The following is a 26,842-nucleotide window of genomic DNA, read 5'->3' as shown; positions in this document are numbered from 1 at the left end:
AAAGCTTAGAGTTAAAAATCAGAATATTACTAATATGAATTGATTTTTGATGACATTAATAAGAAAATAAATTACATTCAGAGTCTTAAAAAAAAAAAGTGAATGAGATTGCTCAGGAGAGAGAGAGGGAACTGGCTCTCTAAGGAGGTCTGGTTTTCCTGGGTAGATGTCGAAATGGTAGGAACATCCATAATGTTAAATAAACATCGATGGGGATTTGGGACTTGACAAGTGAGAAGCCTGCAGGATGTCAGGGGAGATTTCAGAGGCTGCTGGCTGTGGAGCTCAGGCCTAAAGATGATCAGGTACTGCAAACCTGGATCTAACGGCCAAAGTCCTGGGCTCAGTCTTGACTCCTGTGGGGCCTCCCCTTCTCAGGCCTCGTTGCCAAAGCAGGAAGTACTGCCCTAGGCTCAGCTTCCGCTCTGGGTGTTTTGGTACTGCCAAATCACCCCCTTTGCACTGGGGATCTTCCCACTTGGGGCCTGCAGCACTTTCACTTCCCCCAGGTGCCAAGCCCCTGCCCCAGCACATGGGAGAACCTTGGTCTACCTTGTGGCTAAGAACTGGACACAGATTCTGAGAGCGGGAAATGAAGGCGGGGGTGGAGTAGATAAACAGAGGAAGGAGGACAGGCATGCAGATAAGGGGCCAGAAACCAGAGAGGAAGAGGATGCAGACCTGGTGGGGAAGGGGGCAGAGATCTAGAGGTAAAGAGAGTGAATCAGATCCACAGAGAAAAGAACAGAGACCCAGAGACTGCAAAGGCCAGGAAGTGGTGGGGGTTGGGGGGGAGGGCAGAGATGAATGCAGAGATGGCAGAGCTTTGCAGGCAGTGAGGTCAGAGTGTCTGTGAGGTCGGCTGCTGTCCAGGGCCAGCCTGGGGTCCTGGTGCCCAGAGTAGGTGGGCTGCAAGTACATCAGGATGCCCTATGGGTCCCCCAGCCTGAGCCATGGAGATCTGGGAGGAACTGCCTGGCGTGTCCTTGGTGCCCATCAATTTCAAGGCCCCTCAGGTACTGGGGTGTGCGTCCCAGTGGGGCAGGCAAGGGGAGATGGGGATGAAGACCCAGAAGAAAGTCACCCTGCATGTAGAGGCAGGGGGTGGGGCTCCAGCCCCAGCACTTCCTCTTTCTCTGAGTTCTTCCTTTCTCTTCTGTCTCGGCCTCTCCCCCTCTCTCTCTCAAGGTCTCTCTGCCTGTTCTCCCTACTGCCACCACCCCTTCTGTCCTGTCCCTCCCACCGGTGTCTCACCCCTCTAGGAGAAGATGTCAGCCCACGATGGCTGCCTCAGCCTTGTCAAGTACCTCCTCTTCGTCTTCAACCTCTTCTTCTTCGTAAGTTGCCTCTTGGCTCTGGAGCCCAGGCCCCAGCCCCTGCCATAGCCACCCCATTTCATTTCCCTGTGTCGCCCACTAGCCATACTCTCCTCTCCCCAGGTCCTGGGCAGTCTTATCTTCTGCTTCGGCATCTGGATACTCATCGACAAAACCAGCTTTGTGTCCTTCGTGGGTAAGGGGGCTGAGGCAGTCCGGGGCTGGGTGGGGACGTTGTTGGGGGGGTTGGAGCGGTCTTCCTGGAGCAGATATGAACAGGGCTTTACTCCTAGGGGACTCCTGGGGTCTCCCTCATCCCAGGGAGGCCCACAGTGCCCAGCTTTCTTGTCTGATCTTAGGCTCTGCTCCACTCCTTGCTATGGCCACAACTTCTGAGCCTCAGCTTCTTCCTCTGGCAAATGAGTTGTGCGTACCAATAACAATAATAGTGGCCATTTCTTAGGCACTTAGGTGCCAGACAGCTGAGTGTCACATCTTAGATGACATGTAGGTGTCAGATCTTGGGCAGAGATGCTTATCAGATTCTCCCATAAGTCTTCCCTCTCTTGAGGTTCAGAGAGGGGAAGTCACTGGATGTCACACAGCAAGGAAGTAGAAAAGCAGATTAACACTAATAATCATTGCAGGAAAATAGCACTGGGGTAGTAGTCAAAATCCCAATAACTCATGTTTAATAAATGTTTACAAGATTTATTAAATATGAGGAGGCCTAGAGGACTGGTATAGAGGAACGGACTGAACACATGTCTCCCATGTGTTCCTCAAAACAACTCTAGGAAATAGATATCATTATTCCCTAGGTCTCAGGGGGTTTAGGTGGCTGATCCAATGTTGCAGAACAAGTGATGAGGCTGAAACTACTGAGGGTGAGGAGGGGCTGAAGGAGGAGAGACTGAGAACAAGAGGGAAAGACAGAGACCAGGAAGAAAGAGGGACAGAGATCCAGAAAGAAGGGAACACAGGCCTAAAGACAGAGAGGGCCAGAGACCAGAGAGAGGTGGGAAGAATTCCAGGAGGCAGAGATTCAGTGTAGGACAGGGACAGAGACTCAAGAGAAAAAGATGCCGGGAGCCCAGGAAGAGGCCCCCTACCCCAGGTTACTGTTCCCCATTTGGGAGAGGTGTGGGTGGGGAATGGGGCTGTCTGGAGCTGTGCACATGGAGCCCAATGTCACTGCCTCTCATCTCCCCCAGGCTTGTCCTTCATGCCCTTGCAGATCTGGTCTAAGGTCCTGGCCGTCTCAGGAATCCTCACCATGGGCCTTGCCCTCCTGGGCTGTGTGGGGGCCCTGAAGGAGTTCCGCTGCCTCCTGGGCCTGGTGAGTTCCCCTCCACCCTTCCACCTCAAGGATCGTTCACATCTTGTCCTTAAATAGAGCCCTGGCAGCCCCTTCATCCTGGGGAGTTCAGCCTGACTTGCCCACTCTGTCTTCCTCCCTGCTCCAGTATTTTGGGACACTGCTGCTCCTGTTTGCCACACAGATCACCCTAGGAATCCTCATCTCCACTCAGAGAGTCCAGGTGAGCTCACCTTCTCCTCTCCTCACCTGAGCTAGTGGGCGGGGAGGGGGAGAGTGAAAAAGACAGAAGCAAAGGCAGACAGGGGCTAACACAGACAAAGAGAAATAACAGAGAGATAGAGAAGACAAAGTCAGAGACTGGTAGAGAGACACAGAGAAGGATCTAGAGACAGAGAGGGTCAGAGAAAGACTCACCAACACAAAGGAAGACAGAGATCCAAAGGGAAACAGAAGTGAGGAAAGAAAACACTTGGAGAAACAGCTCCAAGAAAGAGACAGAAACTTAATGAGATCGTGGGAGACAGTGGAGACACAGAAAGACAAACGGTAGAAACAGGCAGAGAGCGGTTTGGAGGGACAGAGACATAGCTAGCCATTCAGTGAAACACCGAGGCTGCCACGAAGATGCTCAGAGACCACCAGAGGCTGGGACGGCTACGGACTGGCTGGAGTGGGTTGGAGCAGAGGGCAGTGGGGAAGTAGGTGGGGGATTCAGCCTCACTCTCGGCCTGTCAGCTGAAGAGGAAAGTGAAGGACGTTGTGCAGAAGACTATCCAAACCTACCGCGCTCACCTGGAGGAGACGGCAGCGGAGGAGAGCTGGGACTACGTGCAGTTCCAGGTGCGTGAGGCCCCGCCCACCAGGATCCTTCCCTCTAGCTCTGGGATTCTGACTTGGCTCCGCCCTCTGCCTGGAGGAGACTTGGCCCCGACGGGATCCGAGGCCCCAGCTCTAGGACCCTAACGTAACCCTACCCACCCAAGCCACCTCCAGCCCATGGCGACTTGGCCCAGTCTCCCAGCTCCCAACCCCTGCAGTGACTCCGCCCCCTGGCTCGACAGGACTCCGCCCTCAGTCCCAAGGCCCTAGCCTGACCCCACTCCCTGCCCAGTAGTGACTCTGGTTCCCAAGGGACCAGGCCCAAGTGAGATTCCTTTCCCTGGTCACTCACACGGCCCCACTCTCCCATCCATTTTCCCCCTACTTACAGCTGGTTTGTACTGCCTACCCAATCCTCCAAAGCACGATTCCGCAGCTCTTTCCCAGCCCCAAAACCCCCGCCCCCGTGACTCCTCTCTCCCAACCTCATGTACCCGCTACTGTCCCTTGGCCCTGCTGTGACCCCACCCCAGCCCACAGGTCTGTTAGCCCTCTACTCCCCAATATGACCCAGCACCCAGTCACACCCATCACCTAGTCCCCTGGTCCCCCAAAGCATCTTGCATCTCTCTAGTCCTTGTTCCTCTGACTTTTTGTTGTTGTTGTAGTTGCTTTACAATGTTGTGTTAACTTCTGCTGTACCCTGTTCCTCTGACTCTTCTTCTCTCAGCTGCGCTGCTGTGGCTGGGAGTCTCCTCAGGACTGGTTCCATATCCCCAGCATGAGAAGCAACGAGTCCGAAGGGGACCGCGTGCCCTGCTCCTGCTATAACTCATCGGCGACCAACGACTCCACAATCTTCGATAAGATCTCCTTCCCCCAGTTCAGCCGGCTCGGATCACTGGCGCGGCCCCGACACAATGCAGAAGTTTGCTCGATCCCCGCGAACAGCTACATCTACCAACAGGTGGGGAGGATGTGGAGCGCAGGACCAGAGGGGTCTGACAGGGTGGGGCTACGGGAAAGGGCTGTGCTACAACAGGGGCAGAACCCCTACAAGGGGCGGGATCTTTTGGAAGGGCGGGGCCTAAAGAAAAGGCCCAGGCGAAAGGGTAGGATCTGGAATGCTGATACCTGGGGATGGGGTCTTCGGCTTGGACGGACTGAAGCCCAGAAACTAGACACCCCTGATAACTAGGGAATGGGGTGGTACCTGAAAGAGGGGTTAAGGCTGGACTGAGGACAGTGGGCCCCGGGCTTGAGAATCCCAAAAGGAACCTACCTATTACCTATCCCTGTATCCCCAGGGCTGCGAACGGAATCTCTCCAACTGGTTGACCAACAACCTCATCTCCATAGTGGGCATTTGTCTCGGCGTGGGTCTACTCGAGGTGATCTGGTCCCGCCCTCACTCGCGATTGGTCTAGATGGCCCTGCCCCAAATTGCACGTCCAACCAGTCTCTGGGAAAGGCGCATGCCATTGATAGAAATACAGCCAATCCAGGCCTTTCTGGGACTCCACCTGGCCTAGCCTCTGTGAGCCCTGATTGGTTGCACGGAGGAGCAGGCGTCCCACCCTTCCTCACGAGGCTCCCATTGGTCCTCCTTGATATCTGCGGATATACCTTGCTATTGGCCGCAATCTCCCCCTTTCCCCGCAGGTGAGTGTAGCCGGGCTGAGCCTGCTATTACCGCGCAGCCTGTTGCACCGCGAACCCCAGCCGCAGGTGCCGGGCGCCTACAGTTCGAGCTCCGGGCCACGCCCGAGCACCGACGGCAGCGGTGGGCGCACCGGCGTGCTGAGCAGCAGCGGGCGTAGCGGCAGTCTGTGGGGTGGCTGGGGCATGGCGGACGCCTGCCCCAACTGGGGGGACAAGGCCCCGCTGGGCAAGCTGCCCAAGGTGCTGGGGCCCTGGTCGCTTTGGGATCAAGACGAGGAACAACTTGAGACCGGGAGCGCAGGCGCAGAGATGCAGGCCGAGATGGAATTAGCGGCAGAGACGGAGGAGATAGATGAGCCTCCAGAATAAAGGACCCTGGGCTTTCTCCGGATCACACTCCTTCTCAGACTCTAGATCCTATGCTAGACGGAGCTGGGCTCCCCCTACCCCACCCTATTCGCCCTTCTTGCTTCAAACTCTATTCCCACCCCTCCCCAGCCTTGCCCATATCTTTGGTGTCCCCACCCAATTACCCCTAGACCTTTTACACTAATGCCACCACATTCTCCTAACTGCCGTCCCTGAGTCTTTCACCACCAGAACCATCTCCTACCTACTCCCTTCTCCACACGTCCCAAGGTGAAGCCCCGCCCAACTCGCAGGTCCTCGTTTTCTGCCTCTGGCCCCACCCCCTAGATTTTTTTCCCTAGGGACCCCTCGACTCTCCTGGCACCCTCTCGACCTCTGACCGCGTCTCCTTTCTCTGTAGCTCAGCTTCATGACGCTCTCCATATTCCTGTGCAGAAACCTGGACCACGTCTACGATCGGCTCGCTCGGTACCGCTAGGCCCCGCTCTTCCCCAAGCCCCACCCCGACCCCCTCAAGTGTCCAGGGCATTTAGTTCCCTGTCGCCTGTAAATATTTGTTTAATCCCCAGTTGGCCCCAGCCACTGAGCCCTCATTCCCCTCGGGGGCCCAGGTGTCTGCCTTTCCCGCTGCTGTCACCTGCCCCCCGCCGTGGGACGTGGGGTTTCCGGCCACCAGCTTCCTGCCCCGAAAGATACCTCATTTCTTTGCCTCAGCTGTCAGCCTGCCACCTCCCACTAGATTTATTTTTAGCCCAAGCCCCAAATAAATCCCCTACGTTTTGGTAAAAATAGCTTTATCCTCTGTCAAAACACAAACCAACACATTGGGGGGGGGGGGGGGCGGGGGGTGGGGGGGGGGGGAGGAGAGGGAGGCAACACAGTCTAGCCCCACGGCATATTTAGAAGAGGGCATGAGATTAAAAAGCCTCACCCCACTGCTTGCCCAGCTGAGAAAAAGTCACGACCCTAACACCCACTTATAAATATCTCGTTATATTAAAAAAAATAATAATATATTTCCAGGGCCCACCTGACTCTGCCCCTGCACAGAAAAGGTTAACCTTCAATATTCGATATCAGGGTTCCCGGGATGGAGGTGGTAAGAAGAGGGAGATGTGGAAAAACAAGGAGGGACGAGCCCATGTGTCACTGGGGCCCTCCAAAACATCCAGAACAAAGAAAAGGGAGGGCACCTGTCAGAGACAGAAACCAGTGCTATCCCAGGGGTTGTCTCACTCCTGTCCTCAGTGCCTAATGCTCTGGGGTGATCTGTCCTTTCAGACACCCCTGTGAGGTTCCAAGATCAGGATCCATCCTCCCCTCTCAGTCCCAGCCCATTCCACTCACCACCCAGCTTTTACAGTCCTAACAGGGAGCAGTCCCCTCCCCACGTAAAAAGCATGGGGAAAGCTGGAGGTCCTGCCTGGGAGGAGAGGGTATTCTGGAGGGTGAGCCACTTTTGGGGTCCCCCTTCAGTCCCTGACCAAGCGATAAATGTGATGCTGGGCCCCCCGCTCACTGGTGGAGACTTCAAAGACGTAGGCGGTGCAGAGCAACAGTTCCTGGGTGTCTCTGTTTGTCACCACCTGTCAAGGAGGCCAGGAGAAAGGGGTTTATGCTTGGAACAGAGGGCAGGGAACACTGTGGACCCCCCAGCCGAGATGTCATGGGATAAGGGGTCCCCACCGTATCATGTTCCCCCAGGTCGACGGGATGCCCCACATGCCAGGCTCTAGGTCTGAGGGTCTGCAGGGAGGGGCCTCACATCAGATGGTGTATCATGTTACAGGGTCATCACACTCCCAGAGTTAAAGGGCATCCTACCATACATAACATGTTCCATGGGCTAAGGTTAGGTTCCCTGTGAAGGGGGGTCCCCTAAACTGAAAATCCACTGTAGGGCGTCCTTCAGGTCAGTTTTCCTCTTATGAGAATGCTGTGGAGCCCCCACCATATCAGTTTCCTGGGTAAAGGGGTCCCCTAAGCAAAGCGTCAAGCATGAGGTGCCCCCATGTCAGTTTCACAGGCTGAGGGTCAGTTGTGGGCACTCCCCTCCACATCAGGGGCCCTGCTCAGGCAGGGAACCAGCACATCACCTGCAGGATGGTGAAGTTCTCCAGGACGCTGTTCATCATATAACGCTCGGGCAGCTGCCGCAATTTGTGCAGAAAATTCACCAGGTACTCGCACATGGGTGAGCGCAGCAGGCGGTACACGAACCTTCCGTCCTCCAGCTGGGCACGCTCCGTCTGAACCAGGGGTTGGGAAAGTAGGGAGGACAGTGACTCAGAGACACAGGGGTTCACCCCCAGAGTCCAAACCCACTCTGTGCGACGTCTCAGATGCCATACCTGCTCCCCACTGCCATCTTCTCTCCGTCGCCCCATCCGCAGTGACCAAAGATGAAAGCTTAAACCCTCAGGTACCCAGTTCAGGATTACTGAGCCAGCCTCTCAGAGCTGTCCTCTGAACCCTCAAAGACTTCTGAACTCATGTGATCTCCAGGTCCTCAGATACCCTCAAACCCTCCAGAGATCCCTCCATGAGCTCTCCAAAGCCTGTATGACCTCTGTACTTGAGACCCCTCAAGACCTCAGCAACCTCTAAGTGTGACCCCTAACCGCCTTGCCCTGAGGATTCTTCCATATCCACAAGAACCTTTTGAATCTTAGTGATAGTAAATCTCTGTACCACACAGTAACCTTAAACCCTCAAAGTGACCCCTATAGATAACTTTGGAACTCCATATTAGCTCTAAGTCCATGTGTGAAAGAGGCTAGGGTACCCCCGCCCCACCATGCAGACCCCCAAAGGCCCAGAGCTGTTGTAGCTCCTGGTCCATTTAGTCTGCGCCCTCCCGAGTAGCAGGTGGCTGGGTGCCTACCCACCCAGAGCGCCACCCCTCCAGCCTCACCTCCACCTTCTCCACCACCTGCTTGCCGAAGGAGCAGACCTTGGAGGAACAGGTGAGGGTCATGTGTTCCAGGCTCTCATACTGGCTGCTCACTCCATAGAAGCCACCGCTGCTGCCGCCTGCCCCCACCTCCTCACCACTCGGACCCCAGTTCAAGTCCGCCTGGGGGATGGGGAGGTACAGGCAAGTTGGAAGGGATGGCCCTTATAAATAGTGGGAACTCTTCTCAAGTTCGAATTCTGCCCCACAGCCTGGTGGCGCCTATTGCTTTGCAATCACCCATCTCTCTTCCTTAACAAAGTCCCCACCTCTCCAGTTTCTGGAAAAAAAAACCCACCCTTCCTTCCAGCAGTTGGGTCCCCCAGTGTCCCTGACCCTCTCTCCCCGGTAACTTCCCCATTAAAGAGGCCCTGGAATTCAAGTTTTTCTCCTGAAATCTCTAGCTCAGGAGCTCAGCCCCTGCCAAGAGCCTGGTTAATAAGGAGGTAGTTATTCCCTAGCAACCAGAGGCTCTCCCTCAAGGCCCTTCATGACCCTGGTTGCTAAGACAAGCGCCTACTCCCTAGCAGCAGGGCCTGGTGAGGTCTGGGGAAGCCCGACGCCTCTCTGGAAAACTCTCCCAGGCCCTTTCAGCCAGTTCTCAGGGGTCAGATCCCGTCATAATCCCAGTGGCCAGGTGGACAAACAGCCCAGGGATCGAACCCTCACCCCTTGCAGTGGAAGCATGGAGTCTCAACCACCGGACTGCCAGGGAAGTCCAAAGGCCAGACATTCTTAGCAACAGGGCCTGGTGGAACCCAGCAAAGCCTCATCCTCTCTTTAGAAACCAAACACTCCAGGATTCATTTGCTAAGGGGATGGGGCCATTCATCAGCAACGAGGCTTGGTGTGGTCAGGTAGGACACAGGGAAATCTGAAATGCCACAAGCCAATCCCCAGGGCCATATCAGTCGCACGACTGGGTGTGGCAAAGTCTAGTGGAGTCTGTGGAGGATGGAGGTCCCCGCAGGTCCATCCCGCCCTGTGGGCAAAACTCCTTCCTGTTCCTTGCTGCTAAGGGAGTGACACTGGGAGCCGTGAGAACTGATAAGGCTCAGGCTGACCTGGGCAGGTCCTGAGACTGTCTCCCTTAGAGCCAGTGGCCTGAGGGGGAGGCCACGTGATTTATGAGCCCTTTTGTTTGTGGTGGGGGAACTCACCCAGAATTTGACCAGGAAGAAGGCATGGGGGGGCCCACGATCATACAGCTCCCGCAGACCACCCTTTTTCTCGGGGAATTTGTCGTAGATCTGCCGGACGTCCACACTCTCAAGGGGGGGCGCTCCAGGGCTGGGGCAGTGCTGGCTGATGTGTACAAACAGGTGCCTCTGGTACTGAGGAGGGACGGCCAGGGGTAAGGAGTGGGAGGCAGGCTGGACCCCCAGTCCTCACTGCCCAAGCCCATCCCTCACCCCATCACCATCTGCCACAGCTCCTGCTAACTGTTCCACTGGGCCCAGCTCTCAGGCACCGTCCCCACTCCCTGCTGCCCTTTTACTCCCCCGGTCCCTCAGTCCCCAAGCCCTGTCCTTAGTGCCCAGTTCTCTGCCCTGTCCCCACAGCCCTTTCCTCTCCCACCCTCACTCCACCCTTCTCCTTGGCCTCCCAGGCTCCAATCTCTCCTCTCCAGTTCATCGCTCACATGGCTCCAGAGCTGACCAACCTTGCTCATAATCCTCTCATGGCTCCCCAGTGCCTCCCAGGACAAAGCCCACAGCCCCTCAACCTGACCCTATATTTTAAAAGTTTTCATCGATGGATGGATGGGAATCCACACAGCCCACATCAGAACTTCCTATCTGTTCCTATTTTTTTTTGGCTGCACCAGGTCTTAGTTGCCGTATGTGGGATCCTCAATCTTTGCTGTGGCATGTGGGATTTTTAGTTGTGGCATGTGGGGTCTAGTTCCCTGACCAGGGATTGAACTCGGGCCCCCTGCTTTGGGAGCGTGGACTCTCAACTAGTGGACCACCAGGGAAGTCCCTCTGTTTCTATTCTTATCACTTCTGTTCATACCCTGAAAATATTCCCCTTCCTCTTTTCCAGAACTAACCCCCCTCTGATCTTCCCAGGCTCAAGTCCATCCAAATCTGCCTTTTCCTGGAAGCCTCCTTGGATCGCAATCAGATGGCATTTCTCTACCTTCCCTTTCCCATGGTTCCCCATAATCCTCTAGACAAAGCCTGGGTCCCTCACTCAGCTTGGCAATGTCAGCTTCTCCAGAACCAGCTCCCACCATATTCGATTATTTGTTTTCCTGAAAACTTCATGCTGTTTCTATCTCTGTGTCTGAAGCATCCAGTTCCTGACATGGCAAAATCCTATGTAACCCTCAAAACTCAACTCAAATGTTGTCATCTCAGGGATGTCTTCACTCACTCCCCAGATATGATTCCTCTGTACACTCAGAAACACATGGGCTTCCCCTATCCCAGCACATACTTGACATCTATCAAAACTGCAGGCAATATTCTGGGTCCCAGGCCTACAAGGCAAAGTCTCTGACCTCAGGGAGCTACTGGCAGAAACAGGAAAATTTTTACATCTTTCCATAGATGATAGAACCTTCAGAGAGTGATGTATGCTATGAAAAACTAAAGCGCAGGGATGAGGGGAAGAGTGATGGTAGCTGGCATTTCCATAAAGTGGCTTGGGAAAGCCCATCTGAGAAGATAATCAAGCAAAGCAATGAATGGGTGGAAGGAGAGAATGGGGATATCTGGGAAAAGCACATCCAGGTGCAAAGGCTCTGAACCAGGAGCGGGTATGGTATGTTTCCGAACGGGCGTGGAGGTCAGTATGGCCAGACCAGAGTAAACAAAGGTGAGGGGAAAGGAGGTAAGATCAGAACAGGAATGAGGGTCAGACCACCCAGAGCCTTGGAGGGAACTGAAGGACACTAGCTTTTGTTCCAAGTGAGATGGGAGGGTTTCAACCTGATCTGACTTGGGTTTTACCAGGACCACGATATACAGAAACTGGTGTTTAGATCACTGTGGCAGATACTGCTGTGTTTACAAACCCCATTTCCTTTTCCCACCACTAAACTACACTTCCCAGGCTCCTTTGCAGTTAGATGTGACTGTGTGACTAAGTTCTGCCCAATGGGATGTTAGCAGACCTGATAGTTGCCACATCCAACCCAGACTCATAAAACTTGCATAGTTCTTGACTCTTTGCCTTCCACCATCTGCCAGCCAGATGCAGAGCATCCAGCAGCATCTTCTTGAGTCCTAGAAAATGGCAGAGCCACAAAATGAAAGAAGCCTGGATTTCCCAAATCATTCTGTGGAAGGCTCCTAACGACCAGCCATATTGAAATGTTAATGAGTGAGAAACTTCTATGATGTTCAACCCCTACAGGTTGGGAGTTATTACTTCTAACAGTCAGTCCACTTGGGCTGTTATTGCCACCTGTCTCTATCCTAAGCCAGGAAAGCTCGCACCTAGAAACAGATTTTCTTCCCCAGGTTCCCAGTATCCACCACAAAGCCTAGTGCACAGTTGGCATTCAAAAATGTTTACTTAATGAATGAGCGATGTCCTGAGGGATTTCTCTGGCTTTCCCAACCCATGACCCCATGACCTTCTAGTTCCTTTATTTTAGTAGTTCTCAAAGTGTGGTCCCTGGACCAGCAGCACCAACATCACCTGGTAGCTTGTTAGAAATGCAGATTCTCACATCCTACACCAGATCAACTGAATCAGAAATTTTAGGAGTGGACCTAGCAAACTATGTTTTAACAAGCTCTCCATGTTATTCTGATACATGGTAAAATTGGAGAACCACTGCTTTATGCTTGCCCTTGCTAGAACCTTCTTCATTCCAAAACCCTCCCATGACTATGCCAAAATTGTACTCACAGAGTCAGTTGCATCCGGTGGTTCCACAAAGGCCGAGAACTCCACCAGCTGCAACCGAGCAGTGCCCAGAGCCCGAGCCTGCCAGGCTGGGGGTGATGGGGCAGGTGGGGGCAAAGCGGGAGGTGAGAGGGCTTGGGGGGGGCTCGTACCCTAGACAGAGAGAAGAACAAACAGTAAAAATTGCTAGTGTTGACTAACTCTGTCAAGCACTGTTCTCTCTTGCCTGCCTCCTCTTAGAAGCTGAAAAAGCTAAATACTCATTTTCCCAGCCTCCCTTGCAGCTAGAGGTGGCCATGTGACACAGTCCTAACCAATGAGACGTTATGGAAAATCTGCTGGGGGGCTTCTGGGAAGGAACTTCTTCTTGAATGAAAAAGATAGAACTTTGGGAGGAGAGAGCGTTTGGTTCTGGCCAAGTCCTCCTTGGGATGTGATGCCTGGAGTCACAACAGCCATCTTGGGATAAGACAGAGGCCACTAGAGAGATGCCAGTCCTGGTACTGCTGAGCTGCTGAACCAGCACAGGAGCAGTCCACCTCCAGACTTTTTGTTATGTGGAATCATAAAGCCTTTACTATTTAAGGCACTATTAATTTGGATATTCTGTAACTTGGAGCCAAAAGCATTCCCACTTGATGAATCTGTGAAACCTAAGAGTTCTTTCACCAATGTGAGTTCTTAGGACCACCCAGCATGGACTTCTGGAAATCATCTTTGCTACCAGGTGGACAGAGCCTGCCAGAGAATGAAGCCGCCATAGGGGAAAACAGAACCAAGTAACTCCTGTTGCTACCATTTGAGCTCCTGTATCCAGCCATGCCTGAAGCCCTAACTCCTGAAATGTCAGTTACCTGAACCAATAGAATCTCTCCTTTTTGTTTTTTTTCTTTTTTGGGTCATCTAGCTTGATTTGGATTTTTATCACTTGCAGCTGAAAGAATCTTGATTAATATATCAATGTCCCTGATATCCTTCAGGTTAGCAAGTGATCAAACATAAACCCAGTAGATCTGGCTACAGAAGCGAGGATCTCAACCACTACAAATTCTGGGACATCTTTCCATACTCCCACAGGCCCTGCCTCAGAGCTAGATCTTAATAAGACAGTATCCCCTAATTCATGGAAGGTAGAAAGAAAGGCAGCTGGAGCTGAGAAGAGAGGGGAAAACAAGAAAGGGTGGAGAAAAGGCTCTTACCTGGGAGGTCAGTAGATGGAGGAGTCAGTGACAAGGAGAACGGTGTCTGCGAGAATGGCTTCACACTGAGGGAGAAAGGAAGCTGGGGGTCAGCAAGAAGGAAAGATGCTAATCATACCAGCTAACAATCACTGAGGCGCCATAGCAAGCCAGACCCTGTGCAAGCACATTATGGGCACCATTTCCTTGAAGACTTACAGCCTATCAAGGTAGGTGTGATGATTGCTCTTCTCATTTTGTATAGGAGGAAACTGAGACAAACAGGGGTCAACTGACCTGCCCAAAGTCACACAGCTGGTATGGCGGAACCTGGGTTCAAACCCAGATCAGCCCCAACCACAAAGCCTGTGATTTTAAGGGGCCCCTAACTTTTCTGGCACCAGGGGCTGGTTTCATGGAAGACAGTTTTTCTCCAGACCAGAGGTGGGAGGGAGGGGAACAGTTTCTGGATGATTCACGTACATTACATTTATTGTGTGCTTTATTTCTGCTCCTGCCTACATCAACTCCACCTCAGATCATTAGGCATTAGATCCTGGAACTTGGGGACCACTGGTCTCGAGGATATTCTGGTACCTCTCACAAAATGGCAGAAAGAGAACACAAATGGGGTCTCAAGAGGTGGGAAGAAAACAAAACATAGGAAACTTGAAGAAAGAGGAGGCTGAAGGCTCAGGAAGGTGAGGAGAAAAAGACCAGTGGGACATAAGGCCAAAGTTCAGGGTAAGGGAGCAGTACAATAGAATCTAAAACAGTGCTGTGCAACTCACAATAGCCAAACATGGAAGCAACCTGTGTGTCCATCAACAGATGAAAGGGTGAAGAAAATGTGGTACGTATATACAGTGGAATACTACTCAGTCATAAAAAAAGAATGAAATAATGCCATTTGCAGCCACATGGATAGACCTAGAGATGATCAGACTAAGTGAAGTAAGTCAGACAGAGAAAGACAAATACTATATTATATCACTTACATGTGGAATCTAAATTATGACTCAAATGAACTTATCTACAAAACAGAAGCAGTCACAGAGCCAGGGAACAGATTAGCAGATACAAACTATTATATATAGGATGGATAAACAACAAGGTCCTACCACATAGCACAGGGAACTATTTTCAATATCCTCTGATAGACCATAATGGCAAAGAATATGCAAAAGAATATATATATATGTATAACTGATAACTTTGCTATATACCCAAAACTAACATTGAAAATCAACTATACTTCAATCAAAAAAAATTTTTTTTAATAGACACTCTGAAAAACATAATACTGAGAGAAGAAAACTGGCATATGGATCACACTTCAATTTTGTATTTACATAGGTGATGATTTAATTAACATTCACTGTCCCGCATTTGACTATCAACTCCATAAAGATGGGATCCCAGTACCCAGTGCAATGCGTGCTGAACCACTCTCCTTCTAGCCCAACCTCCTCCCCTGCAAACCTGTGGTTCCTTTGGCCCCGAGACTTGTTCAGACAATTTTCTGTGCCCACATACAGCAGTAGTTCCCAATGAACTTTCTTCTCTCCCAGCCTGGATCCCCAGCTTGTCTTTCTCTGGTAACACTCACCATGCTCCTGCCTCACCATCCCGAGGCCACACTGCTCCACCAATGCCCACCTAGCCTGGATCCACTCCCACCTCTCTGGGCTGAAGACTCCATGAGCCTCTGTGGCCCATTTCTAGTCTTCTAGACTCAAGGACAGGGAAGCCTGGCGTGCTGCAGTCCATAGGGTTGCAAAGTGTTGGACAAGACTAAGCAACTGAACAACAAACAACAGGACTAGAAGCATATCTTATCACCCCTCAGGGCTCTCAGAGATGAAAAGGGGCCCATTTCCTTCCTTCTGACCCTGAAAGAAGATAAGGATCCCTGCTCTACCCTCAGGCCCAAGAATCACCTTTATGGGATGAGAATGAGCCTTCCCATGAGCCTCTGGGGCTCTACTCATTCTTCTGGACCTGCAGAGGTTCCCAACACTTTGGATCTACAACTGCCTTTCCCATGAGCCTCTGGGACTCAGACAATCTCTCTGGGAGGCCACTATCCCCATGGACATCCTACAAGACTCACATTCATCAAATCCCACACTGAGCTCATTTCTGCCCCAAACCCACTCCTCCCCCAAGCTGCACATCTCTGGATGGTCCCACCTACCCCAGTCATCAGCCAGACCCCAAGCACTGTCCTTGCCGCCTCCCTCCTTCTTACCCCAGCAGACCCCAGCCTCCTCCTGTCTCTCTGTCCCCACTCAGACCAGCTCCTCTTCTCCAGACCACTGCCCCAACCGCCTCCCTGGGATCCAAATCCAGACAGCCTGACTCCAGAACCTATGTTCACAGAGTTAGGAGCTGGAAGGTGGAGCGAGAAAGGTCTGGGTGAGGAGGAGGGAGGGGATTGTAGGGGGATGGGGAGCAGGTGCTGAGCTGGAATAAGAACTTACTCAGGAACATTCCACGGGGGCCCAGAACTCCCCGACCAAAACTGGAAAAGCTCCGGGGTCTGAAGAAAAGACAAAGAAGGGTGGCGTCAATCAACTTCCTGTTGCGACTGCAACCCCATCCCTCCAGCCCTGAACCCCACAGTTCCCACCCAGGCCACCTGAGGACCGGCGGGACCCAGTTTGGCCTGCAGGGAAGGTGCTGAGATGAGCTGGGCAGAGGACATGGTGGCCATTGTCTGGAAAGCCTTGTCCTTGGAAACCTGGTCCTGGAGGAGAGGTTGGAGGTCCATGTTAATGGGGAGTCCCAGTGGATACAGGAAGAGTGGGACAAGGACAAGGCAGGGCAAACCTGGGGAGATGCAGAGCTGGGGAGTCAAGACAAAGCGTTGGGGCGGGTTCAGGTCCCTCTCACTACAGCCCCCTGCCCCTCCTGGCCTCCTCAGGAATGTCTGTCTGGGTAAGGGAGCAAATGAGAGGATGGGCAGGGGGACTTACCACATTCAGGGCCTGCCCATGGGCGGGGGGTGGGGGGTGCCAAAGAAGGAAAGAAAACATAACTTAGCAAATGAGGCCTGGACTCCTCCCACTCCCCCCACACACACCTTCCTGCCCTCCCAGCCCCTACAGCCCAGCCACCCTGAGCTGAGCAAAGGGAGGAAGGGGGAGGAAGGGATGAATATGGAACAAGAAACAGAGAAGGCCAAGCCCAGAGCGGGAAAGGGGCTCCACCATCCAGAATATAAGACAGCAATGGGGGTTTCTAGGTTTCAGAAAGAGCCGGAAGTGGAGGTTTCTGAATATGCAGACCACAGGAAATGAGACTATTAGACCCGGAGGGAAGAGACGCTGAAGGTTTCCCAGCCCAGACAGGGCAGAGGAGGAACAGGGAGCTCCAGAAAAGACCAAAGACTGGAAGTGAAGGTTTTCAGACTTAGTAAAGGGAAGGGGACCTTCTGGGTACAAAAAGACCAGGAAGTGGTGGTCCCCAAGTCCTAGGGAAGAGCAAGAAAAGACCTCAACTCGGATGAGAAGAAAAATGAGGATCTCAGGCCAAGAGGGAACAGGAAATCCAGAGGATGCAAAAAAAAAAAAAAAGGAAAGGGAAATGAACATCTCCAAAAGGAAATGAAGACTTCTGGGCAGAGAAAGTGCAGGCGGGCCACACGGGAAGATGAACCAGGAGACGAAGAGGAGATCTTCACAGCACAAGAGGGAAAAGAGCAATGAGGATCCCAGGGAGAGAAGAGGGAGGGGAGCGGAAGGAAGACGGGAGCAGTCAGAGGAGAAGCCCAGCACCCCATCCTTCTGGCCTGTCCTAAGCTAAATCTCAGTCCCCCTCTCTCTCTGACATTTTTCTACCCAGGATCTCCGTTCACCCCCTGGCTGGGCCACGAACCCCCCACCTTGGGTCTCTGCTCTCCTGCTCTGTATGCCTCTCTGGGTGACTCTGTCCCCCTCTCCAGGTCTCTGCCCCCACACCCTGGTTCTCCCTTTTTCTCTGGATATCTACTGCCCTCTCTCTCTCTGGGTCTCTGTCCCCCTCTCTCTTGCCTGTCCTCCTCTCTCAGAGTGCCTGCTTCCCCCTCACGGTGTCTATCACAGTTCCTTGACCTCTACCTTGAGCTTGGACTGGATTTCCCTCGATTTCCTTCGGGCCAAAACCTGGATGTGACTAGAGACCTAAAGGGAGGGACAGAGAAGCAGATTCAGGCCACAGCCACTCACGCCTGGCATCCCCTCCCCGCCTCCAGGTGCCTCCATGAAGCTGGTGAATGTGAAAGATGACAAATATACAGAATGGGTCCATCATCTCAGCACTTCGGGACAGTTGTGTCCATAGAGACCTTTCTCTTCTCACGAACACTACTAATCATCCCCAGACCCAGTAAATCCAGGTCTTATTTCCCTCTCACACCTTGTTCTCTTTGGCCCTCTGTTAGGTCTTACCCTCTGGTTCCCATGCAACTGCTAAGAGAACTATACCAAAACAGGCACAGTTAGCGCACACTAATCAAGGTGCCAAGAGGAGAGACAAAAAGCACATGAACAAGCCTCTCCTCTAACCTGAATCTGCCAGTAGGATGAGAGCCTAAGAAGACAAGCCCACCCCAGACAGAAGCCCACCAGACAGTCCTGAAACCTGTTTGCGAGTTCGGGTCTTTCCCGTTCTCAGCTTGATGTAGCGGGCAATCAGTTCATTCCGACCTGAAAAGTCAAGATGGAAGAGAGTTAGACCTTCAGCAGAACTTCCCAACAGAGAAGACACCAGGAAAGGAGAGAGACGCAACATTTCCTCAGCAAGCCGCGGGCTACACAGGAGAGGAGTTATGACTGCAGGCTTTGGAGCCAGGCAGCCTGGGTTCAGATCCCAGTTCTGCCACACACTGGCTCTGTGTGGCCTCAGGCAAATCACTTAGCCTTGCTGGGCTTTGGGTTCCTCATCTGTGCAAACGGTGATGCTAACTCCTACCTGAGTTATCATGAGCACACAATGTGCTTTTATGTGAACAGTGATTAGAGCTTCCACCAATGTTCCTTAATATTTTTATTAAGCAGTAGGGGCTAAGGCAAAACCGAGGGCTGGACTCACCATACATCTTGCCTTCATCAGACAGGATGATTTTCCGCCGGCCACAGGGCGGGTAGATGGCCAGGGCCTCCTGGAAGCTCTGCTCGATGTCTGGACTCCAGACACCTTCTGCGTCTGGGCCCCCGTCGCCCCCCGCCCCCTCACTGCCGCCGGTGCCCTCCTCGCTTCCTTCCTCACTTCCTGTCCAGCCGCTGCCATCGTCCAGAGGGGCCCCAGCCCGGGGTTCCCCCATCTGGGCCTGGAGGAACACAGAGTTCAGCAAGGTTCCCCGGATCCACCCAGAGAGACCTCAGAACAGAGGTCCAGATCACTGGGTCTGAGGGGAGAGGCTGGGGGCACCTGGACCCCCGAATCTGAGGGAGGAGGGGGCTGGAGGCTGAACTGGATCTGAGGGAAGCAGGAGACTGGGAGCCTGGATTCCTGGGTCTTGGAGAAAAGGGGACTGGATTTCTGGGGAAATTTAGGGTGAGAGCGTTCTCCTCTGTGTTCTCAGTGGAGCCTGGATTGTGATGAAGTCTTGAAGACCCCAGTACAATGCCTAGGGTCCAGGAGGGCTGAAACTTTGGCTGTGGATTACTGGTTTAAAGAAGATAGTCGTCAGAGCCTAGCTGCAGGGAAGGGGGATGTGGGTGAGATCTTCTCAGTCCCATGCCAAGAACAGGTGCCAGGGTGTGAGCAGCAGCTGCTAGAAAAGGAGGGGCACCGGCCCTAGGAAGGCTGAGGGCAGATCCAGACACAGAGACTCAGAGAGGATAGAGATCCAGAGAGAGGAAACACGGACCTAATGTCGGGGGACAGAGACCCAGAGGGAGGGGGACCAGAGATCCAGAGACAGGGGGACAGAGACCTAGAGAGAGAAGGACAGAGACTCAGGGCAGAAACTCAAGCCAAGACCAGGAAAGACCCACAGAACCACAGACTTGGGGGCAGGGGCGCCCTGCCATCAGGAGAGCCAGAACAAAGGGCCCAGGCGTCCCCTCCCCCAGTTTCCCACAACCCCTATCAGGGGAGGGACTGGCCAGCGAGGGCGCCTCCCCTCTGGCCCCCAGCCCCGCCCCTCCCCTCCCCTCCCCCCTCCCCCCCTCCCTGCGCCGTGGGCTCTGATCCAACTCAAGTTCCCAGTGACTTTCCGGAGGCCGGGAACAGGGGGAAACTTTTTCCAATACAGTCAGATCCCGCCTCCCTGGCGGCTCCACGTCTTCCACGGCTTTCCCAGGACCCCAGAGTCCGGACTCCCATCCCCCTCCTCCCTCGGACCCCGGAGCCCCGGTCCAGACAAAGACCCCAGGCCGAGCCCAGTGGCGCTGCGGTATTCAGGACCCCCGTAGGCCAAAATCCCAGCCCAGCTCTCCCCCATGTGGCCAGACAAAGGGACGGAGGAGCCGAGTCAGAAAGGTTCCCCCTAATTTCCCGCCCCAGGTCCCAAACCTCCAGAGAGACAAGATGAAGATCCAGAAAGTCCCGGAGCCCCCTTTCGGCCACCCAGGAGGCCTCCTTTCTCCATGAGGAGGACCAGGCGTCCATAAATGACACGCACAAACCAATTCGGTCAGAAACAAGCATGGGGCCCTTTCTCACTTGAAACCGACACCTCCACAGACACTCACACCCCACAGCGTCCCCAGCCCTTACTCCCAGGCGCACACTCCGAAACTCAGACACATCAACAGACACTCCAACTCTGGCGAAAGTTGCAACTTCACACTTAGACTCGGTCAAGAGCGCAAATTCCTGGCCCCCGGCCTAAAGAAGGCGGCAAGCAATTCAGAGACCGTCCCACGAACACCTCAACTCGTAAGGTGTAACTTCCCACTCGAACTCACACACCCCAAAGCACGATCCCCGACTCCCGCCGGCGCCTTCCTACCTACCTCCCGGCCTGGGGCTGGGGAGCCGCGGACGGGCGGGGCTGCGAGGGAGAAAGTTGCCCGGGAGCTTTGTTTGGGAAAAGTGGGAGGGACCGGAGGGGGGGGCGGGTCCCGGCGCCGGACAGCGGGAAGGGGGATCCTACGGTGACAGTTTCGGGGAGGATTTTTGCTTTGGCCAAAGAGAGGTGAAGTCTAGCTGGGGCCTGTGAGAATTCCGAGATTCTGATGCTTGGATCCCTGAGAGAGGAGGGGAATGGAGGGTCTGGACACCTGGGTCTGAGGGAGAATTGATGGGGGCCCGGAAACCTGAAGGAAGAGGAGACTGGGGGCTAAGATTCCTGAATTTGGAGGAGGAAGGGTCTGGGGCCCTGACCTCCCAGCCACCCTCCAGTGTAGTTTGTGTGTTGCAGATGTGGAAGTGACTGATATTAATAGAAACACAAAAGAATCTTCCCTGTTCAACCTCAAGTGTATTTTTGAGGATAGAAGTATGGAGATGGGTTTCTTATTGATTTCCATTGGTTTCTCTTGATTGATTGGCCTCCTTGTGACCTCATCAGAGTTAAGGGTCTTGGGCAAGACGACTGGGAGTTTATTGGAAGTTCACGAAGATGCAGACTCCCGCATCCACATGCACTAGTGAACTAGAGGTGGCCGCTGTCCCAGGACCAGGAGAGAGCCTTGGTTGCCGGAGGAGAGAGATGAGAGTCCCTTAATTATATCCCTTAAAGATGAGTGTTCAAACTGACGAGACTAGAGGGGCTGGATCAAGAATTTCATGTCCTGAGGAAGAAGGGAGCCCAGGTTCCGGGTTCCTTGTAAGGTGGGACATAAGGCTGTTTTTAGGGTTTCTAGGGAGGAATTTTTTTGTGGAACCGTAGAGTTCAGAACCCCTACATTGCCCTCTGTTGAGCGCATTAATCGTTTCAAAACCTAAAGAAGAAGAGAAGGGACAAGGAGAAGCTTTCAAAGATAGATACAAAACTAAGCAGTGGGCGAATCAGAAGGACTATTCGGATACCTGTATTTCAAGAGCAGAGGAAGCCTAGGAATGGAACTGAGGGCTCTAGGGACAAGATCCAGGGCACAGAGGCGTGGCCTAGGTGTGGGGCGTGGCCCTAAGTCAGGGGCGGGGCCACCTTTGACTGGAGCGAGACTCCAGCACGATGGCCAGGATCAGAGAATCCGGGCCACACTGAGTCTCCAGGGCAGAGGTAAGCCAACAGGGACGCAGTCTGACTATCGGGGTGTGAATTTGAAATCAATGCCCCGCTCTGGCTTAAGGGGCGTGGCTCCTACCGCAAGGGTGAGACTACCCAATAGCGGGCCGGCCTCAGGGGTGAGGTAAGCAGATGGGGCGTGGTCAGACAATAGGGGCGGGTCCAGGGCTCGCGGAGCCCCTCCAACGCTCCAGTATCTGACCTGGGCTCGAGAACAGAACTGTTTGGATTTAACAGTCCGTGGACAGCGGGAGTCTTGAGTCCGGTGACCGCGCTGTGGTCTAGTATAAAGGCGGGGCCCAGAAGAAGGGGCGGGGCGTGGGAGAAGGTGAGGAGGAATGAGATCTGGATACGAATGTGGGAGAAGGAAAGAAATGAGATAGATCCGTTGTGTGAGACCGAGCCCTGAAGAGCCGGGTCTGGGGGGAGGGGAGGGACCGGACTGGACTGGGGATGTTGGAGTAGAAGGTAAGGCTGCTGCTGCTGCTGCTGCTAGGTAAGGGGAGGGGGGCAAATGGCCGGAGTCTGAGGAGTTTGCGGACCAGGGGTCGGGAAGTGTCCTTGTCTAGGGAAGGGGAGGCTCTGACCCCTGTCCTCGCCGCAGCCTCCCGGCCCGCCCCGCCATGTGGCACCAGATTTTCCCGTTGCTGCTGCTCTCCTCTGCCTCGGCGCCCCCCTCCACTGCAGCCCCGATCCGCGATGGTGACGTCCAGGAGAGCGCCTCAGGTTTTCTAGGTCTTCAGAGTCTACTCCAAGGCTTCACACGGCTTTTCCTGAAAGTAAGCGGTGGCCTGGGTTGGGAGAAAGAAGAGGTACAGAGAAGAGGAACAGGGGTGACAGATGGTGACTGAGAGGTGGAAAGAGTTCAGAGAAAGAGTGGGAGAGGGACTGTGGCCAGGTAGAAAGATAAGACAAGAAGAGAGAGAGTCAAGGGCCAGAAAGATAGATGGAAAGACCGAGAGACAGGAAGAGAGGAAGGGAGACAGGAGGAGGAGGGCAAAAGGGACAGAGAGACAGAAGACAAATGAGGGGCAGGAATAGAAAGGTGATGGGACATATGGGGGCAGGAGGTGACTGAGTTAGGCCCTCAGGGTCAGAGGATGGAGGGGGACCCTAACAAGGCTCCAGGTGTCCTGAGGAGTCTGGAGTTTCCACAGCTCACTGATTCCTCCTCTGGCCCAGGATGACCTGCTGCGGGGCATGGACAGCTTCTTCTCTGCCCCTATGGACTTCCGGGGCCTCCCTAGGAACTACCACCAAGAGGAGAACCAGGAGCGCAGGCTGGGAAACAACACTCTCTCCAGCCACCTCCAGATTGACAAGGTGCCTATGCCAGGAAGTCCCTCCTGGAGTATCCCCACGATCCCTCATGTTGCAGTATCTGGTGGAGGTAGGGGTGAGGAAGGCAAAGGAGGAAGGCAGTTTTGTTCTCACTCTCTCCTCCTGTCCTCACAGGTGACCGACAACAAGACAGGAGAGGTGGTGATCTCTGAAAAGGTGGTGGCATCCATTGAGCCAGGAGAGGGGAGTTTGAAGGGTGACTGGAAGGTTAGGACACACCCCTGGCAAAGTGTCCAAGCCAAAACATTTTCTGTAGTTTAGCAAGAAATGATAGATTAATGAATTAACTCTCCCACTCCCTCTGTGCTGGACTTCCTCTCTCTGGGCCTCAGTTTTGTCATCTGTCAAAAGGGACTAACCAGCTTTCGGAAATGAGGTTTACAACCTCAGAGATACATCCTGTCTTACTTTAAACCCCAGAGGATTTTGTAAACCAAAGTGCATTTTTCTCCAAATAAGATTCACCCTCATAAACCTCAAAGAGTGTTTTGAGTACCTCAAAGTACTCAAACCTCCAAATATTTTTTAATCTGTCCCAAAGAGCTTGGTAAATCTCTCCCTTGTAAACGTCAGAATGTGATTTTTTAAAATAATTCCTAAGTTCTTTATGAATCCCCAATCTTTTGTGCAGCTCACTTTCGTAAACCTCTAAGAGCAATTCTGATCACAAAGTGCTTCTTTTTTGAACCTAAAAAGGTTTAAGAACCCTCAAGTGCTTAGTAAACCCACATGGTTCTCCCACACACACTCCCAGTTTTTTATTTTAAAAATTTCAAATCTACAGAAAAGTTAAAAAAAAAAAAAGTACAATAAACCTGTATTCCCTTTTCCACAGAGCAGGGTTTCTCAACAGCATCACTGTTGGTATTTGGGGCCATGTAATTTTTTTGTTGTGGGGGCTATCCTGTTCACTATACAATGTTTAACAGCATCCTTGCCTCTACCGCTGGACAGAAGAGGCACCCACACCCCCTCCAGCTGTGACAACCAAAATTATCTCCCTGACCTGATTCACTACCTGTATAACATTTTACCAGACGGACTCTTTTACCTTTTTATTTTTGAACCATATGACAGTAAATGATTGACATCACGACACTTCACCCCTAAACCCTTCAACAGATATTTCATAAGAATAACACATTCACCTCCATGACCATAGTTCCGTTTTTACACCCAAGAAGTGTAACATTGATATCCATTATCTCGGGGCTTCCCAGGTGGCTCAGTGGTAAAGAATCCATCTGCCAATGCAGGAGACGCAAGAGATTCTGGTTCATTCCTTGGGTCAGGAAGAACCCTTGGAGGAGGAAATGGAAACCCACTCCAAAACTCTTGCTTGGGAAATCCCATGGACAGAGGAGCCTGACAGACTATAGTAGATGGGGTCACAAAGAGTTGGACACAAGTGATCGACCCAGCACACACATACACAAACACACGTCAATTATCTCCATATTTGTTTTCTAGGGCTGCCATAACAGTCTCCCAGATTGGGTGGCTTCAACAACAGACATGTATCATAGTTCTGGAGGCTAGGTGTCCAAGATCAAGGTGTCAGCAAGGTTGATTCCTACTGAGGGCTGTGAGAGAGACCCTGTTCTGTGACTCTGCCCTAGCTTCTGGTGGTTTCCTGACAGTTACTTAGTGTTGTTGGTGTGTAGATGCATCAACCCCATCTGTCTTTATCTTCTCATGCGGTTCTCTGTGCATTTCTAGGTCCAAATTTCCCTTTTTCATAAGAAACTGGTCATGTTAGATTAGAACCCACTCTAATGACCTCATCTTACCTAATGAAAACTACAGTGATCTTATACGCAAAGAGGTCACATTCTGAGCTACTAGGGCAACCTCTTTGGCACCATGGACAAGTTTCATGGAAAACAGTTTTTCCAGAGACCGGGGTGCGGATGGTTTGGGAGAGGAGTCAAGCACATTTATTGTACACTTTATTTCTACTATTATTACTTCAGTTCCACCTCAGATCATCAAGCATGAGATGTCAGAGGTTAAGGACCCCTGTACTAGGGTCCTAATGGACCTCAACACATGAATTTGTTACAATTCAATGTGTAACCATCTACTATAAGGCTTCGCAAACCTCAAGGGACTGAAACACAGACTCTGATTCAGTAGGTGGTTGGTGGGGGACTGCTCATTTGCATACCGAAAGGCTCCCAAGTCATGCTGATGCTGTGGGTCCACAGCCCTCACTTTGAGTCACAAGGACCAAACGGACACTGACATGTCTCTGCTGGACAAGAGACATGTCCACAAGAGCTCATATGATTTTTGATCCGGGATTCAATCAATTTTGATCCAGGATCACCAGTTGCAACTATGGTCATGATTCATTAATCCCAAAGAGCTTTGTACATTTCAGATTACTTTCTAAACCTCAGGGGGATGCTTAATCTGGAAGTGCTTTTGAAACCTCCAAAATGTGTTTTCAAACCCAGAGTATATTATAAACATCAGAGTATTTTTAATTCTAAAACGCAAGTCCTTTGTAAATAAGGCAAAGTGAGCTTTATTGGACTGGCCCCAAAGTTTGGGTTTGTCCATAAGCTTGTATGAAAAGGGCTTTCCTGGTGGCTCAGACAGTAAAGAATCTGCCTCCAATGCCAGAGACCTGGGTTTGATCCTTGTGCAGGGGTCGGGGGGAGATCCCCCGGAGAAGGGACTGACAACCCACTCCAGTATTCTTGCCTGGGAAATCCCATGGACAGAAGAGCCTGGTGAGCTACAGTCCATGGAGTCCCAAAGAGTAAGGACACGACTGAGTGATTAACAGACCTCTATAGAGCAACCCAAACAAACTTTTTGGTCAACTCTGTAATTCCCAAAGTATTCCCTAGGTGGCAGAGTGGGTTGAGTAGGCATGGGGAGCATCCTGAGGTTGACCCTTGGAGTTTGATAGGCTCTCCTTGTCCCCCCCTTCACCAGGTTCCTAAGATAGAGGAGAAGGAGGCCCTGGCGCCAAAGGCCATGGACAGCTTCCACCCGGAGCCCCATCCCCGAGTGGCCTTCTGGATCATGAAGCTGCCGCGGCGGAGGTCACACCAGGATACCCAGGAGGGCAGCCACTGGCTCAGTGAGAAGCGACACCGTCTGCAGGCCATCCGGGATGGGCTCCGAGAGGGGACCCACGAGGACGGACTGGAAGAGAGCACGCAGAGCTCCTCTCACTCCAGGCTGCCCGCCCGTAAGACCCACTTCCTGTACATCCTCAGGCCTTCCCAGCAGCTGTAGGGGTGGGGCCCGGGGAAGCCTGCTTGTACCCTCCACCAGACCCCAGCACCATATGGAAATTAAATCTTATTTCCAGCAGCACTGTCTCCTTTTGGGATCTGTCGCCAGGCCTCAGCCAACCAGGTCTAGCTTTGAGCATGGCCTCTGGCTGAGCTGTAACTTCTTGCCAGCGTCCCCAGGTTGTCCCCTCATTCGGACGCCATCTGTCTTCTGACTGAGCAACTCTGTCATCTCCTCTGTCGCTTTTGTCCCACCTGTACCCTCGGCTTCCATCTCTGTTACCGCCGGCTCTGCTTGCCCTCAGGCTCCCAACTCTCACTCCAGTCCTTTCTGTCCGCTCTCCATTAGCTTCCTATCACTGCCACACAAACCTAGCTACTTAAAACAGTGCAAATGTATCCTCTCACTAATCCATAGTTCAGAAATCCAGGATGGCTGGGCTGGTCCTCTGTGCAGGTCTCACAAAGGCAACATCAAGGTATTAGCCAGCAGAGTTCTTACCTGAGGCCCCGGGATGCCTGTGTTTCTGAGATCATTCAGCTTGTTGGCACAATCAAGTCCCTTGAAGGTTCAGCTGAGGTCCCTACTTCCTTGGCTGTCTTCTGGGCC

At 52.7% G+C, this 26,842-nt stretch overlaps 3 protein-coding genes across 9 annotated transcripts; 2 read left to right on the top strand and 1 right to left on the bottom strand.

The window, feature by feature from the left end:
* The first annotated feature begins 1,138 nt into the window (after positions 1-1,138).
* On the top strand, positions 1,139-6,276 carry CD37 (CD37 molecule). Of its 3 annotated transcripts, none has more exons than XM_040252307.1 (8): positions 1,139-1,337; positions 1,440-1,512; positions 2,531-2,655; positions 2,783-2,857; positions 3,373-3,477; positions 4,187-4,423; positions 4,764-4,847; positions 5,888-6,276. In XM_040252307.1, the coding sequence occupies exons 1-8, from the start codon at positions 1,269-1,271 to the stop codon at positions 5,963-5,965; spliced, it is 846 nt and encodes a 281-aa protein (XP_040108241.1). In that variant the 5' UTR covers positions 1,139-1,268; the 3' UTR covers positions 5,966-6,276. The 3 variants fall into 3 exon arrangements, with proteins under 3 accessions (XP_040108241.1, XP_040108240.1, XP_040108242.1); XM_040252306.1 differs by having other exon boundaries at positions 5,119-6,276; XM_040252308.1 differs by having other exon boundaries at positions 1,145-1,337; positions 1,420-1,512; positions 5,119-6,276.
* Positions 6,265-19,601, bottom strand: TEAD2 (TEA domain transcription factor 2). Its single transcript, XM_040252305.1, is given in 14 exon segments — positions 6,265-7,073; positions 7,584-7,736; positions 8,402-8,563; positions 9,601-9,774; positions 12,305-12,445; positions 12,447-12,454; positions 13,501-13,565; positions 15,963-16,021; positions 16,121-16,228; positions 16,458-16,469; positions 17,580-17,642; positions 18,103-18,167; positions 18,553-18,790; positions 19,334-19,601. Coding segments are annotated over 13 exon segments (1,356 nt in total). The 5' UTR covers positions 18,785-18,790; positions 19,334-19,601; the 3' UTR covers positions 6,265-6,959.
* Positions 19,602-20,541: 940 nt separating this feature from the next.
* Positions 20,542-26,309, top strand: DKKL1 (dickkopf like acrosomal protein 1). 5 transcript variants are annotated; one of them, XM_040252300.1, is made up of 5 exons: positions 20,542-20,605; positions 22,245-22,419; positions 22,823-22,963; positions 23,096-23,188; positions 25,928-26,309. In XM_040252300.1, exons 2-5 carry the CDS (start codon positions 22,264-22,266, stop codon positions 26,231-26,233), a joined length of 696 nt encoding a protein of 231 aa, XP_040108234.1. In that variant the 5' UTR covers positions 20,542-20,605; positions 22,245-22,263; the 3' UTR covers positions 26,234-26,309. The 5 variants fall into 5 exon arrangements, with proteins under 5 accessions (XP_040108234.1, XP_040108236.1, XP_040108233.1 ...); XM_040252302.1 differs by lacking the exon at positions 20,542-20,605 and adding an exon at positions 21,577-21,634; XM_040252299.1 differs by lacking the exon at positions 20,542-20,605 and adding an exon at positions 21,788-21,968.
* The last annotated feature ends 533 nt before the right edge of the window (positions 26,310-26,842 follow it).

The sequence above is a fragment of the Oryx dammah genome, unplaced genomic scaffold, assembly GCF_014754425.2.
Source record: "Oryx dammah isolate SB20612 unplaced genomic scaffold, SCBI_Odam_1.1 HiC_scaffold_13, whole genome shotgun sequence".
Classification (NCBI taxonomy): domain Eukaryota; kingdom Metazoa; phylum Chordata; class Mammalia; order Artiodactyla; family Bovidae; genus Oryx; species Oryx dammah.
This window is presented reverse-complemented; position numbering and strand designations above follow the sequence as displayed.